This window comes from Culex quinquefasciatus, chromosome 2 (assembly GCF_015732765.1).
Source record: "Culex quinquefasciatus strain JHB chromosome 2, VPISU_Cqui_1.0_pri_paternal, whole genome shotgun sequence".
In the NCBI taxonomy this organism is placed as follows: Eukaryota; Metazoa; Arthropoda; class Insecta; order Diptera; family Culicidae; genus Culex; species Culex quinquefasciatus.
In genome coordinates this window covers 24,618,257-24,638,128 of record NC_051862.1, presented here as the reverse complement: position 1 = coordinate 24,638,128, position 19,872 = coordinate 24,618,257, and the positions used below count along the sequence as shown (strand labels likewise).

Sequence of the window (19,872 nt, the reverse complement as noted above, 5' to 3'; positions counted from 1 at the left end):
AGACTGATTTAAGAATTTTATTTTGCAAGAGAATTCAGTTTTTGCATTTTAATTCAAGTTCAGAGTCAATTTTCTCAAAGAAGAGTTCGTTCCTCACTGCTCAACGTAGGCAGCCTGCAGCTGGGCACGGTTCAGCGCTCCCCGCTCGGCGTGAATCGCCTTGGTCAGTAGCAGCTGATAGCGCTCCAAGATCTGTCCCACTTGAACCGCCGGATGAACGTGGCTGTTCCGCTTGATAAACTGCTGCAGCGCGTTCAGCTTGGCCGCATCGCCGATGTCGTCGCTGCTTAACACTTGAGCCGCCACGGCAAAATCTTTGACCGTCTCCGGAGGCGGTTTACGGTGCAGCTGGGCACGCCACACCCGGCCTCGTGGCCCATCGTCACAGGCGGCGCAGCTACAGCTCATTCCTGGGGGGCGCGGTTCTGGGTTGGAAGTCCACCAGCTTGGTCCGAAAGACTCGACGATGGGTTTGCCGGCAGCAACCGGTCGTAACAGCACCATCTTCATGCGGCCGGATTCGAAGGCCGTGTGCGCGTTCGGATCGCACGTGTGGATGTTGGCGGGGATGGCCGGGAAGATCCATGAAATTATGCGCCCAAGATAGTCGCGATTGTTTGAGAGCAGTGTGGTAGCTAGGCGAGCGAGCTTGTTCAAGGTTTGGATCGTAAAGTTCCGTCGGCCAGTCGTGACCGATACCATCAGTGGATTCGTTTGGAACACCAAAAAGTAACCGTAAGAAATCAGCTTTTCCTCCAAGTATCCGTTAAACTCTCCGACCTCGTCGCGACGAGGCTCCGTGTTGTGCAGAATTTTGAACAGCTCACGTCGGTCCAAGTTGCTGTAATCCAACTCGAACCGGTTCAACTCTGCGCCCTCGTTCGCCTCGCAGAACCGCTTCAGCTCGGCCAAATTGTCATCAAACAGGGAAAGACCGTAGAAAAACAGACGCGGAGTGTTCAGCACATTGAAATTGGAGAAATTGCGCAGCTTAGTGGCCACCGGACATTCGAATCGGTGCCACAGCTTCCAGCTCTTCTGCCGACACTCCTCGCCGCAGTACATGAAGAAGACGCAGCCCGGGCAGGGAATCAAGCTGTTGCTGAACTTGACTCCGCAGTGGCTGCAGTTTTCGTAGCACAGGTTGAAGTCAATCGCCGTCAGCAGCGGTTCCGCATCCATAATCACGTCCCCCGGATTGAAGTCCCTTTCGGCGATCAGGATTCGCCGGTGATCAACCTTTATTCCCTTGGCCAGGAAGGGAATCTTCGGGTTGGTGTCCACATTGATGTCCATCCGCGGACTTGGAACCGTGCCCTTCGAACGTCCAGCGGCAATCTGTTGCTTGCAGTTCAACTCCCTGACCCGCAGCTTCGGCATCAATTTCTCCGGATAACCATGCTTCTTGGCCAGATCGATGTTGTACAGAGCAAACTCGTACTCGCCCTGCTCGTAGTAAACCGCCGACCTTCAAAATCAAAAACATTCATCAAAACCCAACCACATACGTCTCGTCTTCCGCCCTACCGGTTCCCGTATCCCGTGGCCAGCTGGTCCGTCCCCTTCTCCGCGAAGCAGATGCTCCGGTTGTACCACACCAATGCTTCCTCGTACTTCCCGTCCAGGTAGAGCCGGTTGCCGGTGTTGCGAAAGCGGGCCGCGTCGGCGTCGCACTTGCCTTGCTCCGGCACAAGCAGCAGGTCCCGACGCGCGTCCATAAAGTCCTGGTACAGCGTAAAGTCGGCCCGGATGGCCCCCCGCTCGAGGAGCATCTCTTGCAGCAGGTCGATGGCACCGGTCGCCAGGGGTGGCGGAAGCAGAGTCGGATTCATGGTTCCCGGGCGCGATTACTACTGCGTTCCGGCACGACGGACTTGACGTTGCAACTCTGGTTGTTTGGGTTCTTCTCCGAAGATCTGATTTTCGCGCCGAAAATTTCTCTGTCGTTTAATGCACTGTTGTGGAGAACCAATTATTTTTTTACTTTACACATTTTTTGTTTACTGAAATCGCACTTTACACGCAAAACCGACATTAGTCTTAAAAGACTAAAAATTAGCCTCTATCGAACCTACACTGGTAAACAGCATTACACTTTTTTCAGTTCACTTTTACATACTTGTTTGGGATTTTTCAGTTCAAGTATGATTACACACTTTCGTGTAATCATACTTGAACTGAAAAATCCCATACAAGTGTGTAAAAGTGTACTGAACAGTGTGTAATGTTGATTATCAGTGTAACCGTGTTAACTCTTTTATGACTAATGATGGATTAGTCTTGAAAAAGTCTAGTCTCGCTTTAGTACGAAAAATGCAAAATTTTATGCCATTCTTCAAAAAGATTTTAGTCTTTTCCAGAAATGAACGTTACCAGAGCGATACAAATTTAGGCGTAATCCAAGATGGCGGAACCTGATAAAACCTTTTTTTAGGCCCAAAAAAACGTATTAATAGGATTAAATGCCTAATTTCTAGACTTTTCTGGAAACGTGAAGGAATCAATGAGATTTTAGGCCTAAAAAGACTAATTTTAGAATATTAGAATTTTAGAATTGTGTTCGAATCCGGCTTCAGGAAAATGTTCCTGCTACGTCCAGTGCGCGCTGGAGAACCAATCACCGAATCGTGCGGACTTCAAGTGCAACTGCGTCGTTTGCGATGCCGGACCCGCGGGCCGACGCTGGCGGCTGCTGCACGAACGAAAGTTGCCACCGGAAACTGTCAAAGATTTGGCCATTGTGGCACTCTTCTTGACCCGCGATTACGTCAACGAAACCACGAAGCTGAACATGCTGAAGCAGTTTATCAAACGCAGCGGCCACGTGCATCCGGCGAAGGAACTGGCAGGAACCATGGCGGAACGAGAAGCGCGCGATCGCGCCTGGTTGACGGCGGCGTGTGAAGCGGATTGATTTTGACCATTTTTCCACCAATTAATCGCCAACATTTCAACCAGAAATGTACACAACTGCAATTCGACACTAACAATTCAAATACACTCAACCCCCGGTGGTTGGTCACTTTTTCGTTTGACACTTTTTTAGTTTGTACCCCGTTGGTTGGTCAACTGTCACTTTTTACACGGCGCTCAAGCACACTATCAAAACAAACGTTTGATTGTGTGAGTGAACTCCGTGTAAAAGGGGTGTCAAACTAAAAAGTGACCCTGTTCGTTTGACAACTGTTGGTGTCAAACCATCGGGGTTTGAGTGTATAATTACCTCCGAAAGAGGCTGCGGAAAAATAATACCCTTTCGAGGCGCTGTCAGTCCTGGGACAAAACCTGAACCTAAATAGCGGAAATTTAAGCCGGTTCCAACAAACTGAAAATAACAACTGAAACCTTCTCTACCACACTCTGTCACCCATTCACACCAAAAGGCCGGCACAGAAAAAAAGTGTCCATAAAAAAAGGGAGAATTGCTAATTGAAATGTGATACAGTGCAAATAAACTTGCACAACGTCTCAGCGCAGCAGTCGAAACAAACTTTTTTTAACTGCAGAAAATGTGCCACAAACCAAAAAAGAGGCACAAAAAGTTACACTGGAAAACGGCACATGGGAGTGCATCAGCTTTTATTTACTTTTCCTTTGCGAAATTGAAACCCCGGGCCAGTTTTGTTATGCGCGCGCGCGTTTCCCTTAGCCGGCGTCGCGACGCAGGCTTCTTTGGGCCGCACAACGGGCTTTGTCGGCTCGAATTATTGCAAATTTGTTGCATTTCAGTGCTTGTTTGCAATGTTGAAAATCCAGAGTTACCTTATATTTCTAAGTTTCAAAAATTTTGTATTTGGGAGTTTATTAAATGTTAAGGCTGATATGCAGATCGGAAGGAACGCAAAACTCCATATAAAAAAACGCACAAGAAACGGTCAAGTAAAGGGTCACGAAAAGATTATTCTTAAGCGGTACGCAGCTCATAAGGAACAGAAAAGACAGTGGCGTTTGACGTTACAAACGTTTCAATAGTTTTATATTCGCTAGAATAATAGAAAATCCCGGCAAATCTGAAAATGCAAAATCTTGAAATTAAAAGGCCCTGGCGGGACCGAAATGAAATAAACCAAAGTGATAATAAACTTGACAATAATTATACAGATATCGTGGTTTGGTTGAGCGTTTTAGCAGAATGCATTACTGTGAATACAAAGAGACGAGTTGTTCCTTTTAATTCCGCTATATATTTTAATATCTTGACAGATACGTATTTCGTCTACTACTTGCAGACTTCATCAGTGTTCTGTTCTCGACTGAAGGTTCATCGCTGGTGTATCCATATTTGTAGTTACTGTAGGTACTACCTCCTCGTTCTTCTTTTGTGCCTGTATAGGTAACAGCTTAAACAGCCACGTTTCCCGAGCCGTTCGATCATCAGTTCGCAGGTGTTCACAAAGGAGCTCTTAGAGTCGGGACCGATAGCTGAGGATGAAATAATGGTTTCCTTCGACGTAACAGCACTGTTCCCAAGCATACCAGTAAAAAACGCAATAGGAACTCTACGGGATTGGCTGCAATCACAATACGAGGGAGAACCATGGAGACAAAAACGATCCAGTATATAACATTCGTCAAATTATGCATGGAACATAGCTACTTCCAGTTCAGGGATTGCATCTACCAACAGAGGATGGGAGCATCGATGGGTAACCCACTGTCACCGTTCATGAGCGATGTTTATATGGCAGCTTTGGAACACGAACTACAAACCAAAAACCTACTACCAGAACGTTGGTGGAGATACGTAGATGACATCTTCTGCATCATCAAAAGGGACTCACTAACAACGGTACTGGACACCATAAACAGTGCACGCAGGAGCATCAAGTTCACTTACGAAATGGAAGTCGAAGGAAAGTTACCTTTCTTAGACATCCTGATCCTAAGAGAACCAGGTTGCCCATCTTCGTTTTCTTTCGAGATCTACAGGAAGCCAACAAACACCAGAAGAACAATCCCTGCCACGTCAAACCATTCATTCCAACATAAGATGGCAGCATATCATTATTTTATACATAGGATGACAACTTTACCCCTCAGCGATGCAGGAAAACAGAAAGAATTGGAGTACATATTTGAAACAGCGGAAATCAACGGTTACAGCAGAACAACTATCCAAGCAATCATCGATAAGAAGGAAAGAAAACTGCACAGAACTTCACTCACAACCCTTACGCCATCAGCAGAGCCACTGCGAAGAGCAGCAGTAGAATTCGACTACAGGATAACACGCCCATTACGACAAAAACTGGCTAAATTTGGCATCGATTTAGTGTTCAGCAGTAGAAACAGCCAGTTGGAATCCATCTTAGGTTCAACGAAAGACCCCATACCGACTTTAGGCAAACCCGGCATCTACGAGGTATCCTGCGGCCACTGTGATATGAGCTACATTGGACAAACTAAGAGATTGCTGCAAACCAGGTTGGATGAGCATATACACACATATGTCAAAATTGCCATGGAGGAAAAACGGAAAGGATTTGTCCCCATTTCAAGTCAGCAGTAACCGAACACATCATCGAGGAAAAACATAACATCACAGCTAGCGACGCGGTCATCTTAAGACACATCACTAACCCATCGAAGCTGGCTGTCGCTGAAAGTTTGGAAATCTTCAAGGCAGGCAACAAACGTTTACTCAACAAGGATTCAGGTAACGGCTCAACGTGGCTGTTTAAGCTGTTACCTATACAGGCACAAAAGAAGAACGAGGAGGTAGTACCTACAGTAACTACAAATATGGATACACCAGCGATGAACCTTCAGTCGAGAACAGAACACTGATGAAGTCTGCAAGTAGTAGACGAAATACGTATCTGTCAAGATATTAAAATATATAGCGGAATTAAAAGGAACAACTCGTCTATCTGTATTCACAGTATACAGATATCTATTTTAAGAATTTAAGAAAAACTTTTAAACATTTGCACCAGCCTTATTTTATGATTAACTAATTTCACCCTAATGGCCAAATAAAATACGGGTCTAATTATTTCGGCCTGGGAACCCCCAGAAAAATTTTGAACCCAATCCGAGCACTTTTGTTTTTTTTTCGTGCTGTTTTCGTGGGGAATTGCTGTATAAATAAAGATTTATAATCAACTTGGTTTAAAATACAATACATATATCTTGAAAGAAAGTTGGTTAAGCTTTTTGCAATGTTTTTATAGTCTGGAATTATCAATGTCAAATGTGAAAATATTGCTATAAATCGAGTTTTGTCTAACCTTTTTGGAATACTCGAATTTGACTATAGTTGCAAACAATTTTATTTATTTTAATATTTTTTTGATTATATTTTTGATGAATATGTAGTTTTAGAAGTGCTTCGTTTTGGAGGTATTTTTTTGCTAGTTAAATTTCTAAAAACTAAATGAAATAAAGATAGAATCGTAAATTCAACCAGATGAAAAATCTACAAAATTTCACGAATTGACTTCATATATTTTTTCAATGCACATTTTGTGTCAGGGTTGTTTTATGCATCTTGAACTATACTACCAACTTGCAGCAACTTCGTTGTACACAATTACTGTGAAATAACATTTTTTTTATTTTAAGTAGATTTTAGAAAACCGTGAAATTTCAACGTTTTAAGATTGTTACGCGCCCAAATAGATGTAAAATTGATTCTAAATCAAAATAGTAGTTTATGCAACAAGTTGCAAAAAGAGGATTTTTTCAGCACGAGTCGTACATTCATCCAACGAGGTTCACCGAGTTGGATAAATACGAAGAGTGCTGAAAAAATCAAGTTTTGCAACGAGTTTCATACAACATTTTTTGCAATTCCAAAAAAACACACACTGAGTGAGATTTTATGTCAAATTTTCATGTATTTTGTCAATAAATCGTTTAAATCACACCCATTTGAGTGCTGAAAAGTAGAACTTTTCAGCATTTATTTTGAAAAGTGTTGCTATTCGATTCTGTTATTTTTGGTACAGAAAAATAGGCTATTTCGTCGTTCAAGAATGACAGGAAAAGTAAATAGTTTCACGACGGAATTGCAAAAAATACTTTTTTTTGCAATTCCGTCGTGAAACTACTTACTTTTTGTGTCACTATCAAGCGACGAAACTGCCTACTTTTCTCTACCAAAAATAACAGAATGGAAAATTAATGCCTTTCAATAGCAGTGCTGAAAAGTTCTAATTTTCAACACATAAATGGGTGCTTAAAAATTGAACTTTTCAGCACTAGTGTGGAAAAGTATCATTTTTCAATATTTTTGTTTTGCTTTGAACAGTTAATTCACTTAACACATGGATGTTTGACATAACATTCAATTCGAAAGGCGTTTTCGGAATTGCAAAAAACGTTGTAAGCAACTTGTTACAAAAGTTGATTTTTTTCAGCACTCGTTGTATTTATGTACGACTCGTGCAGAAAAAAATCTTATTTTTGCACCTTGTTGCATAAACTACTATTGTACAATTTTGTAGTTATAGCCACAAGGTCCACCGTTATCGCCGAGTAAAAAAAATATGGATCTAATTATTTATTTTAGAATTTTTTAAATTAGTAAAAACACCTACAAATTGAAATATGTTTACCCAAAAGCCTTCAATTTTGCGCCAAGGTGTTGGTGGGCTCTCAAGTTTTTCACACGAGTTGCATGAGCTGCAACCGAGAGAAGCAAAAAAATATGAAAAAAGAACGCGTTGCACTCTGCAATGTGCAACGATCCGCTTTCATGTTTCTAGCAGTTATGGTCAAAATATTAAATTTCACACGAATGGGCGCATTTCGATGGGCGGTAAATGACCAGCTAAATTAGTTTTTTTTTTCGTATGAACACACCATCACACGCTTTTCAAAGAGTTACTCGAACCTGGTGCAATATCTATCGGAAACGCGTCAGAAGCAGGAAAAATCAACTCTGCAAAGTGCATCCACGGCAAGGGTTCAAGTTTTTGATTACCTCCTCCAATGCGCAGAGATAACATTCAATATTCTCCGGCTCCGGGGGCTCTTTCGAGACAACGAAGAAATTCTATCCCACGGAGAAAATGAATCTCAAGCGAACAGCTTCAACATGACTTCATCCTTTCCCATAAAGCGGCATCCAGTGGGAAGATATCGAGAAAATCATTTGGCAGTAACAGTAAGTTAATTGAAATAAGTACTGTAAGTTAATTGAAATCAAATCATAAACTCATGGCTAAAGAAATCAATGAAGACTTTAAGAGTTTTAGAAGATTAGAATTGTAGAGTTTAAAAAGTTAAGAATCCCAGAATTTGAAAATTTTCGATTTTTCGTTTTTTTAATTGCTGAATCATAGAATTGTCGCCTTTTGAATATTTAAAATATGAGAATTTTGAAATTGTAGAATTAAAAAAATATTATTTAGAATATAAAATTTTCAGAGAAGAAATGCACATGATTTTATGAACTGAGCAATTCTTTCCACAATCAGTCTTTTTTTTTCAATTTTAATTTTTGTATTTTTTAATCCGACTGAAACTTTTTGGTGCCTTCGGTATGCCCAAAGAAGCCATTTTGCATCATTAGTTTGCCCATATAATTTTCCATACAAATTTGGCAGGTGTCCACACAAAATGATGTATGAACATTCAAAAAATCTGGATCTTTTGAAGGAATTTTTTGATCGATTTGGTGTCTTCGGCAAAATTGTAAGTATGGATACGGACTACACTGGAAAAAAATGATACACGGTAAAAAATTTTTGGTGATTTTTTATTTAACTTTTTGTCACTAAAACTTGATTTGCCAAAGAACCACAATTTTTATTTTTTATATGTTTTAGGGGACATTAAATGCCAACTTTTCAGAAATTTTCAGGTTGTTCCAAAGAAATCTTTGGCCGAGCCATGAATTTTTGAATCAATACCCTCACCTAAAAATGGCTTTAAAAATCAGTATTGATTCAAAAATTCATAACTCGGTCAAAGATTTTTTTGCACAACCACCAAAAAACAAAGCTTTTGGTGTATACACCCAGAACTGGACATCGGCATACGAGAGGATAAAGAGCACGATTCGGTAGTAAAATGGTACTGTGTGCGGACTGAGAGGATTAATCCCGAAACTACCGAGAGTACTTTACTCATGGGTTCATCTTCAAAAGAGTTCATCTATAAAAAAAAGTAACGGTACCGAGACTCGAACCTAAGACCTTCGGCATATTTAACCGTGCCTTCCCGGGCAGACGGAAATAACAAAATTAATAATATTTCAATAACAAATCCTGTTAAAATAACAAAAAGTGTTATTATTTTATCCCGAAGTTCAACTTCAAGAAGATAAATAATAACAGTTTCTGATAAAATAACAAAATTTGGTATTGAAGTGATATTATTTTGAAAATGTTTAATAACACGCTAATAAGAGGAAATGTTATACATTTCAAAAACTCTCCTAATAACAAAATTTGGTATTCGTTCGGTATACTGACTTAGAAATAAAATTACCATAAATCGCACAAATGGAAAAGTTTCTAAGTGTCCATAACACAATCTGTTATTATTTTTTTCTTTTGTTAAATATGTTTAAATCTTTGGGATAATTTTGTCCAGTTTCGTCGGGGTCATTATTTTGGCCATGAAATGGGGTCCTTAAGCTAAAATTATTCTAAAAAGTTGAAATTTTGAAGGTTGATTTTTTCTAATTATTTGATATACCCCCTAAAGGACTTTGTTTAAAATGGTTAGAACTATGGGATAGTTTTGACCAATTTCGTCAGGGTCATTATTTTGGCCATAAAATGGCGTCCTTAAGCTAAAATTATTCTAAAAAGTTGAAATTTTGAAAGTTGTTTTTTTTAATTATTTGATATACCCTCTAAGGGACTTTGGTAAAATTGGCTATAACTATGGGATAATTTTGACCAATTTCGTCAGGGTCATTATTTTGGCCATGAAATGGGGTCCTTAAGCTAAAATTATTCTAAAAAGTTGAAATTTTGAAGGTTGATTTTTTAATTATTTGATATACCCCCTAAAGGACTTTGTTTAAAATGGTTAGAACTATGGGATAGTTTTGACCAATTTCGTCAGGGTCATTATTTTGGCCATGAAATGGGGTCCTTAAGCTAAAATTATTCTTAAAAGTTGAATTTTTGAAAGTTGATTTTTTAATTATTTGATATACCCCCTAAAGGCCTTTGTTTAAAATGGTTAGAACTATGGGATAATTTTGACCAATTTCGTCGGGGTCATTATTTTGGCCATGAAATGGGGTCCTTAAGCTAAAATTATTCTAAAAAGTTGAAATTTTGAAAGTTGATTTTTTTTTATTATTTGGTATACCCCCTAAGGGACTTTGCTAAAATTGGCTAGAACTATGGGATAATTTTGACCAATTTCGTCGGGATCATTATTTTGGCCATGAAATGGGGTCCTTAAGCTAAATTTATTCTGAAAAGTTTAAATTTTGAAGGTTGATTTTTTTTTATTATTTGATATACCCCCTAAAGGATTTTACTAAAATTGGCTAGAACTATGAAATAATTTTGACCAATTTTATCGTGGTAATTTATTTCACCATGAAATTTTACCATTTCAATTTTGTTTTATTCCCTAACGGAATTGATTTATTTAATGAGAATTATTGATGTGTGAATAACAAAAACTGTTATTATTTTCACAGAGCCAGGAAGTCGGTGCTGACGTTGAAGTTCGAGCTGGAGTGAGACCTCGGAGACTGCATCGGATTCAGCAAATTTTCAGCAACTTTTACTTGGAGTCGGAATCCGTGAAGTCGGGTATTTTTAGAGAGCTGAAATCGTCGTTGACGTCATATCCTGCATCCAGAGTCGGAGTTGTCTTCAAAGTATGGATTCAAAGTCGCTTGGAGGTACCCGACTCTGCAGCCCTGACTAGTACAGAGGAGTTATGGCAACTGCAGGTTTATTTGCAAATTACAAATAAACCAAAACAATAACTTTTTTGTTATGGAGACATACCAGTTCAATAACATTTTTGTTATTATGCTGCTCCACCTCTCCGCACAAAATAACAAATCTTGTTATTCCTTCATGATTCCTTCTGTGTTATTGGTTTGTTATTGCAATAACAACATAATAACAGTTTAAGTTATTCTTCGAACAAATCTTTGTTATTGATTTTTGTTATTTTAACAACTAATCCGATCATCCCAATTACATATTTCGATCTTCTCACAATATCAAAAACTGACCTTCCCAAGTTATTTCCGTCTGCTCGGGTTTGCCGTATGGGCCACCATGGTTCGGTGACTAAGTGGCGGTCATTTGTCCATATAAGCCACTCAATAGGATGAACTGTTCCAATGAACGAATGAACACGTGAGAGGACTATACTCTCGCAAAATAGCACTTTCCTCACGTTTCTTTTCGTGAGGACTATCCCCTCGTTCATTAACTTTGAGTGTAGCAATCGATGGTTTGCGCGAAATAATGTTGCGGTAATCGGTCCATTGGTTGCTGAGATATCGACATTAGAAAATGGTGTGTTGTTTGGGTGGGACTTAGAAAACATCAATTTTCCTGTTTTTTAACCTTTGCATGGCAATATCTCAACTAAGACCCGTATCAACAAAGTTCAATAAATTAAAATATAGAGAATTTTCTCAGCTACTCAAAAATATTTTTTTTAAAGTGGGCAAACATGTGCACTAATTTAAAAAAATGAAAAACTGCGACTATTTTCAAAAAAAAAGTCATCTAAAAATGGCTTTAACTTGAGATCGGTGCACTTTATCAAAAATTCACTAAAGCACTTTTCTCGGATCAGTTTTCAAAAAGCCGTAAGAGTCATTGGTAAACAAAGTCCTTTTTACACCGGTATTCGACATACTTATGAAAAATTAATACCAAAAACGCTCGAGATTGTTCATCTACACGTCCTTCCCAAACTAAAAATAAATGAAATTTTGTCTCATTTTCGAGAAAAACGAAAATTAGTGTAAGAGGCCACGGTGGCTCTTACGGCTTTTTGAACACTCACCCGAGTTTTTGATTGCAAATTTAATTTTACTTCGAAAAATGAAGTTGAAAATTTTTTGCGAAAAATATTTCGATTTTTTGAAAAAATCAGTATTGATTCAAAAAATCATAACTCGGTTAAAGGAAATTTTCTGAAAAGTTGGCATTTGATGTCCTTTAAAACAAATAAAAAAAGTAGTGTTTTTTGCTAATCAACTTTTAGTGACAAAAAGTTAAGTAAAAAATCACCAATTTTTTTTACCGTGTATAATACCCATACCTACAACTTTGCCGAAGACACCAAATCGATCGAAAAATTCCTTCAAAAGATACAGATTTTTTTAATTTTCATGCATCATTTTTGTATGTACAGCTGACAAATTTGTAAGGAAAATTATATGGACAAACTAATGATGCAAAATGGCTTCTTTGGGCACCAAAAAAGTTTCAGTCGGATTTAAAAATACAAAAAATCGAATGACTGAAATCTGAGAGAACTGCTCATTTTTAAAATTTCCTTGTAATTTCAGTAACTTTTTTTTCTCATATATTGCTAGTGCTTTAGTTAAAAAAAATAATTGTTCCAAAATTGTCACATGGGATGTCAAATTAAAAATGTCAAACCATCGAGGTTTTGAAGTTATTTTCTTCACTTGAAGAGGATATCGTTTCTTTAATTCTTTTTCTTTAAAAAAAATCAAACCATATAAACAATGCATCTGCTAAAATTATATGTTGAAATTTGTGCAAACATCACCTATCAAATTTTCAAAAGTGAAACCTCCAAGATTTTTCCCGGAAAATTCGCACAATTTTCTGCCCATCAAGACACAACACACCAGCAACAACAACAACAACATATTATGCTCGTGCATCGACTCAGATAGCTCACATTTCGACCTGCTCTCCCTCCCTCTCTAGAAACCTGCCCGCCCCACTGCCGTCCGATAAGCGAATCTTCATAATATTCAATTTCACCCGGTTTTCCACCCGGTGGTGGTATCCGGTCCCCGATTCCGAGGCAGCAGCCCCGTCAGCAGCAGCCGATACGGCTCTCAGGTTGTGGCGTTTCATTTTCACAAAAGTTCTCACATTTCGAAAGCCGACCCAACTTCAGATGGGCAAAGCCAACCCACGTGACGCGTCACAGCCGTGTGCACGTGTATATTTCCCCCAGCATCATCATCAGCAGCAGCTTCACCGGGAGTCACCGGAGAGGACGTGGTGGGTCTCCTGTTCCGGGTTGTCCGTTTCCCGATGATGATGGCGCCCAAAAGCAGCACTAAAATAACACATAATTTCATCGTTAAACAGTGCCGCATTACGAAACGCGAACCCAACGAAGGGGTATCGAATTTGAGTCGTTTTTTTTTCCTGTTGTTGTCCTACCCTGGAAAATGGAGGAAAAACTGGGACAGTGCCGTTCCTTTGGTGCACCTTTTTTACGCAATAATGAATGCGTTGCAATTTTGAAAGTGCAAATTTGGGAGAATTACACGATAGTTGGCAACACTGACTGGCACTGCGAAGAGCCGGAAATTCAACACCCAGCGATCGGATCGATTTTCTTTGTTGCTTGTTTTTCCCGGAGAATTTTCCGCCCGAATCAGGTTACGTTACTGCTGTTGGAAAATTTCTAGAATAAACGCAGTTGGGACTGAACAGCAAAAAAGTTGCGTGTAAAAGGCCTGCGTGTGGATAAATTTTGCATCATTTTATGAAATTTTATGTAAGGGAAAGTGGGCCAAAACAACGTAAACGCCATGGGGCATAAGATTAAATGAAGTTTTTTTTTCAAAAGCTTTGTTTTCTTTTAATATTTGTAATGTACAAAATAAGACTCAGGCTTGGTTTTAAGGCTCATTTTATCAAAATGCTATTTTTCCTAGATCATTAGTATCCCTTCCAATGACTTGCACCTAATATAAAGTATGGTTTAACTTTTGGGTATTTTTGTTGGTAGCTTTTAAAAAATCTTGTTCAGGTGAGGCAAGTGTACCATATGGATTTTTAGTATGGAAAAAATTACGAATTGCTGCAAAAATATATTTTATTGGGAAATAAATACATGAAAGTACTTAAGAACTGATAAACAATTGTTTGAAAAAATGTCCATGCAAAATATAGTGATATTATGAAAATTTACTATTTATCATCTATGTAATTTTTTTTTTTTTCGTAAAAACAATATTTTTTTTGTAAAATATTATAATTTAATCTAAAATTGCAACAAACCTTTCAAATACATTCTAATCTGATGTATCTAAGTAATAACTAAGGCTACCAACTCTTTCTGAGCAAAAATCCGTACACTTTGCCGATATGCCACAATGGTATAACAAAAACTGTCATTGAATTATTTAGATAAATTAAATTTAATAAATCTTAGAATTAAAAATATAAAACTATGTCGTTTTTAAATGCTAACAAATTTCACAAAATGCTATCAGAGTGCTTATAACTTGCACGTTTAAAAGTATTCATAAAATAAACCGTGATTTGAATCAAATAATTATGTTCTTCAATTTTGTTTTGTTAAACGTTTAAAAGTTTACGAAATGTCAAGATTGTTTTTACGAATAATATCGCTCTTAGTGTTTTCACGAACACTTTTCCAGGGTTTTTTTTATTGAAAAGGTCCTATAGCATGTGAAACACAACAGTTTATAGAACCTTTAAAAAAACTCTAGATTTGTTAAATGTTCAAATGTTTTCACAAGTTTTAGAAAGCTTTTAGAAATGAAATATATTTAGTAAGGAATTTCTAAAAGAACAATTCTAGAGTTTTTTTTAAGGGCCTATCAACATAAGCAAGACAATTGTTTAAAAACTCTAGAATTATTGATAATCAAGTTGAATTGAAGAAAACCCCGGAAAACTCTCCCTTTTTAAATCAAACTCACAGAAACCAAAAATTTCTAGTTAACAAAAGCTTCGACCAAATCAAAAAAGCAATTCAATGATTAAAAAGTTGTTAAAATTCCGTACAAATCCGTATTATACGTAAAATTCCCTACAAAAATTCCGGCCTGTTAAAAATCCGCGAAGAGGTTCGAAAATCCGTATGGTAAGGAAAAAATCCGTACAGTTGGTAGCCTTAGTAATAACACTTCAATTGTTAGCAAATTAACATGTTTTTTTCATGCATTGTTACTCTTGCCCCAACGGGTTGTTCGTCTTGCCCCACTAGTTGAGCAGAACAGAAAATCAAAAAAATTTAAATCATTTTTTGCATTAAAAACAGGATTTTTTAAAACTTACTCTATCAAAGTCTTAGTTAAGACCTAGAATAAGATGATTATAATAAAATCCGACAGATTTTTAACTTTTTAACGGGTTATAACCAGGGTTAGTGAAATTTCACGATTTCGCGGACAGCGTGAAATCCGCGAAATTTTGCTTTTTCCGTGAAATCCCGTGAAATTTTATGTTTGTGTGAAAATGTAACGATTTTTCTCTAAATATTTAATCAAATTCAAAAAGGAATAAAAATAACTTTATGAACTACTGTAGAATTAAGCGAGTGAATACCCTGGTTTAATTACTAATATAGGGTTAGTATTTTTTGACGATTTCGTGAAATTTATCAATTTTCTCAAATCCTTTTTTTTAATAACAACAACAACTTAATGAATATTTCATCCAAAAAGACAATTTCATTAAATATTATTAGTTTTCAATTAAAAAGCTTGAATATACATGTATGTCAAGTTGATACGAACCATTTGAAGAAATATTCAGTATTTCAGTTTTTTTAAAACTAACTAAATTTAGTAATATTTTCATTCGCTGTATTAAAAATTTTACTGCTATTTTATTTGAATTGTTTAGTTTTGGAAGAAATTAAAAGAATTAAGCTTTGTTTTATTGAAAATAAAATGAAGCGTATCTTTGGAATCATATTTTAAAATCATGTCAAATTTTCATTTTGGGTCTGTTTAATTTTAACACTACATATTTGTTTATTTGGGTGGATTATTCCAGTGAAAGTTAAAAAATATTACTTATTTTTGGTTTCCTTTCTCATTTAGAATAAAAAATTAAATTTTGTTAAAAATGATATTATTTTTGCAAATTGTTAAATTTAGTTTTTGAAAAGTGATCTTACACCCTTAAAAAATATGTTTAATGGGCTAAAAGTCGCAGAAAATTTAAATTATTTTACTTATTTTGACCTTGCTTTGTTATTAAATTCAATAAAATGTAAATTGATATAACAGAAGCAAAGTAGCGAAACATTTAAGCTTTATTAGTCGAATATTAAAAGAGCAGTTCAGTAAATGAGAATACACGTGCCCTACATTTTGTTTCTAAACCAGGAGGATTTTTTTTTGAAAATTAGGAGATTTTTTTTTGTGTCGCATTCAAATTGAGTGAAGATTTTTTTTAGTTTATTGAAGAATAATATATAATGAAGCATAAAAAGTAGTTTCTGTGATTTAAACATAGGATTTTCAGGGTCATTTGAACATTTTTAAAGTTCCGCGAAATTTGCGTGAAATTTGGTGTTTTGAAATTGTGGTCCCCGTGAAATTTGCAATTTTCGAACGTGAAAAATCACTAAGCCTAGTTATAACGCTTAGCTTGTTACACTTGCCCCACTTTCCCCTAATATTACACCCTCCTAAATATGTAGCCTACTAGACCAAAATGTCAAGCACACAAATGCGTTTATTCTTTATCTTCTCCATCGGTCTGATGGCCGAGCGGGCTAAGGCACCAGTCTTTAGTAATGAAGCTGGGTTTGAATCCCGTCGGTTGCATTTTTTTTTGTGTTTACAAAACAAAAATACATGCAGTGTGTTATATAAGTGTCTTTTTTGACGAAGGTTATGTGCATGCTTTTGCATGCGATTATACCATCGGATTTTTTGCTGTGTGGTTTAAGGACATGCTCTTAATCAATTTTTAGTTTAGTATTTTTTTAGCTGAAAAAGCTTTTAGTTTTTTACTAATTGTTTTAAAGTATGTTTCCCTAAACAAACACGTTTTATTATCTCTTGCTAATTTGGACAATTAAAAAAAAGAAGTTCAATAAACAAAGTTTTCAAGCAGTAAAATTACCAAATGTAAATAGTTCCCTAAAATTTCAGATTTTTTAAAGTATTTTTTTAAGATTTTGATTTTTTGCATTGCATGCATTTTTTGCCTAAAGAAGCCATTTTACATTATTTAGTTTTCTATGCAAAGCTCCATAAAATTTTGCGGACTGGTAATACAAAAAGTCTTGTGAGTATTCGAAAAAAAGTATCTTGAGATGGGACTTTCTGATCGGTTTGGTGTCTTGTTAAATATAACAAAAACATAAATTGCCAAACAACGTATTTTCTAAATAACCAAAAATTAAGTTCTACTTTTCAGCACTGAATTTGACTCAATGCATGGACATTTCTAGCTAAACACTGCAATAGGGACGAAGCCTATGTGTAAACAAAGAGTCTATTCTGCTCATTCCTAATGTTAACATCAACTGACGTGAGCAGGATAGACTCTTTGTTTACACTTCGCCTTCGACCCTTTGACATGTTTTGCTTGATTTGTCCTATAATTCTGTTCAAAGGGTGTTTTACGGGATTGCAATAAATGTTGTATGGAACTAGTCGCAAAACATGATTTTTTCATCACTCGTCGTATTTATCACGACACGTGCTGAAAAAATCTTCTTTTCACAACATGTTGCATAAACAACTACTAAGCTATAAACTTACCAGCAACAGCGTCGCCTCAAGTAAGCACGCAAATTTATGCCATTTACTGGCCAAAAAGGTCAAGTTTAAGATATGAAATTGCTTCCAACTACTGGCAACATGTTCTTTTGCACATTAGTTAATTACTCACTTGAAAAATATTCCCGAAACATGTAAATAATTAGCTAGCGCCATCAAAAAAACAAACGCGCCAAGTCTTTTGACATTTGAATGTTGACGACCCATTCCAATCGAAGACTGAAGAAAACCGAGCGAGAAGCGAAGGCAAATAAAGAACAAAGGGTGGCCACCAACACCACCAGCAGCGCCTGTTGGAGTGAGCCAGTGATGCCAGGAAACTTTCTCTATAAACGCTACTTTTCGTGAGTGTTCGCTTAAAATTTCATCAATTTTGGCGGCACTAAGCAGACCCAAAAGAGCGCTGAAAGAAAAAAGAACTAAGCTGAAAATAGAAAAATGGGCGTGGTCAAATGCATTCTCGTCCGATTAGAATACATTTGGGATTTTTTGTTTTTGAATGCTTGTAAAAGGAATAAAATAACTATTAGTCAAAGCGAAAATAAACAGAAATGTTCACAAAAAGTTGCTCTACTCGTTGGTGTAAATTTTTAGTAAATTTCAAGGAACACTCCAGATTATCCTGCATCATTCAAACACGATCGTTTATAAGGCTTAAAATGGGTATATTTCCCCTATTACTCAAAAATTGTGCATTTTATTAAAAAAAGTCATTTTCAACATTAAATCGTTTTTGCACATAAAAAGCATCTTTAAAAAATGTCAAAATTAAGTGTTTTTACTTTAATTTGAACATTTTTGTTTTAATTGCTCAAGATGCTAATTGAACACAAACGTCAAGAAAAAGTAATACAATTTTAAGTGAAAATTAAGCACTAGAATTTGATCTGAATCAGCTTCTCAACAAACGAGATAAATCCGACACTTTGGCAAACATCAACATCCTCCAACCAGCCATCCTACTTGCATCAGGGGCTCATGTCGAATAAATTATTATTATCTCACAACTCTTACCTGGATGCCTTCTGTCCTCCTGTGATACCAATTTGCGACGCCCGCCCGGTTCCATATCTGGTTTCAAATTTATTCAATCAATGCAACTCTACACGCCAAAAAGGTTTCCCTCTTCTCTGTTAGCCCAATGGCTGGTGGCGATGATTTGCTGGCTGGTTGGTCATAGCTGGTGATTGTGCTGCCACACACAAACAAACTATTGGAACCGATCCGTTTTCACGCGTGTTGGATTTCGTTTTCAGTACCCAATAATTTTTAAAGTTGAATTGAATTGAAAATGGTAAATAAATAGATAACAAAAATCAAATGTTCTCTTTACACCCAAATGTAATCTCAAGGCGATGACACTGCATTGCAGCTCTACTGCAAATCAATGATGAGATGCTCTCACCATATTTGAAACCCACACGCTAGTTCCACAAAATTCCACAGAGATATAGAAAGAGAGTGCAAATGGAGAAGAGCATGTTTGCGTTCTGCCTCTCTTCCACCAGCAAGCTATCGTGGCACGGCGGTTAAGATTATAAGTGTCTCATCCAAAGTGCCTTAGTTCGAATCTCGGTGTTCAAATTTTTTCGTGCTGAAAAAAAATGCAATTTTTTTATTTTTTTAAGTTAAAATTTGAAACCTAAATTTATCCGATTACAACCAAAGAGCGGTCATAAAATAGTCCCAAATTATCCCAGAAACGACCCGAAACGGGCCACGATCGTGAGTAACTTTATATTTTTGATGAGCCGTCACCGGGCCGCACCGGCAAAGGTAATCTAATTATGACAAACTATGGCTCATTAGCCGAGAGTTAAACATGATAAACAGCCGAACGTGTAATAATAATTTTGGCAGTGCTCGCTCACATTTTCGATGCTGAGGCAACTAAATTGCATAAAAATTATGGGATTAAGATTTGAAATGGGCCTATTTTTGCTGAAATGAAAAAATGTTACAAAATTTATTTTGAAAAATGTTTCCCACTATAAATAAAATAGATCATAAAAATACCAGTTGAAATTCTAGAATTGCTTCGCCTCAATGCAAGCAACGCGACACATCTTGATCTGATTTCGCGCAAATGCAACCCATCTCGAATAGCAGCCGGGCTCATCAAGAGACGGAACGCGATTGCCATTCCACATGCCGCGAGGAATGTGTCCAAAAAGTCTATGAAATGCAAGTCAGGAAAAACACGGAAAGAATGATGT

General features: G+C 37.1%; 2 protein-coding genes across 3 annotated transcripts in view; both read right to left on the bottom strand.

Moving 5' to 3' along the window:
• The window catches only part of LOC6035906 (sine oculis-binding protein homolog B), a 95,702-nt gene that overhangs the window by 39,093 nt on the left and 36,737 nt on the right, over positions 1–19,872 (bottom strand). The gene's annotated exons all lie outside the window — the stretch shown is intronic.
• LOC6035902 lies at positions 4–1,948 on the bottom strand. Its single transcript, XM_001845963.2, has 2 exons — positions 1,528–1,948; positions 4–1,468 (listed from the first exon to the last, which is right to left on the bottom strand). Exons 1-2 carry the CDS (start codon positions 1,830–1,832, stop codon positions 94–96), a joined length of 1,680 nt encoding a protein of 559 aa, XP_001846015.2. The 5' UTR covers positions 1,833–1,948; the 3' UTR covers positions 4–93.

What these genes read in the sequence shown, in the direction of transcription:
- LOC6035902 (XM_001845963.2), bottom strand. Translation starts at nt 1,832, where the DNA reads ATGAATCCGACTCTGCTTCCGCCACCCCTGGCGACCGGTGCCATCGAC. An exon ending in GCCACGGGATACGGGAACCG is followed by an intron (nt 1,469 to 1,527) that starts GTAGGGCGGAAG and finishes TTGATTTTGAAG; the next exon opens with GTCGGCGGTTTACTACGAGC.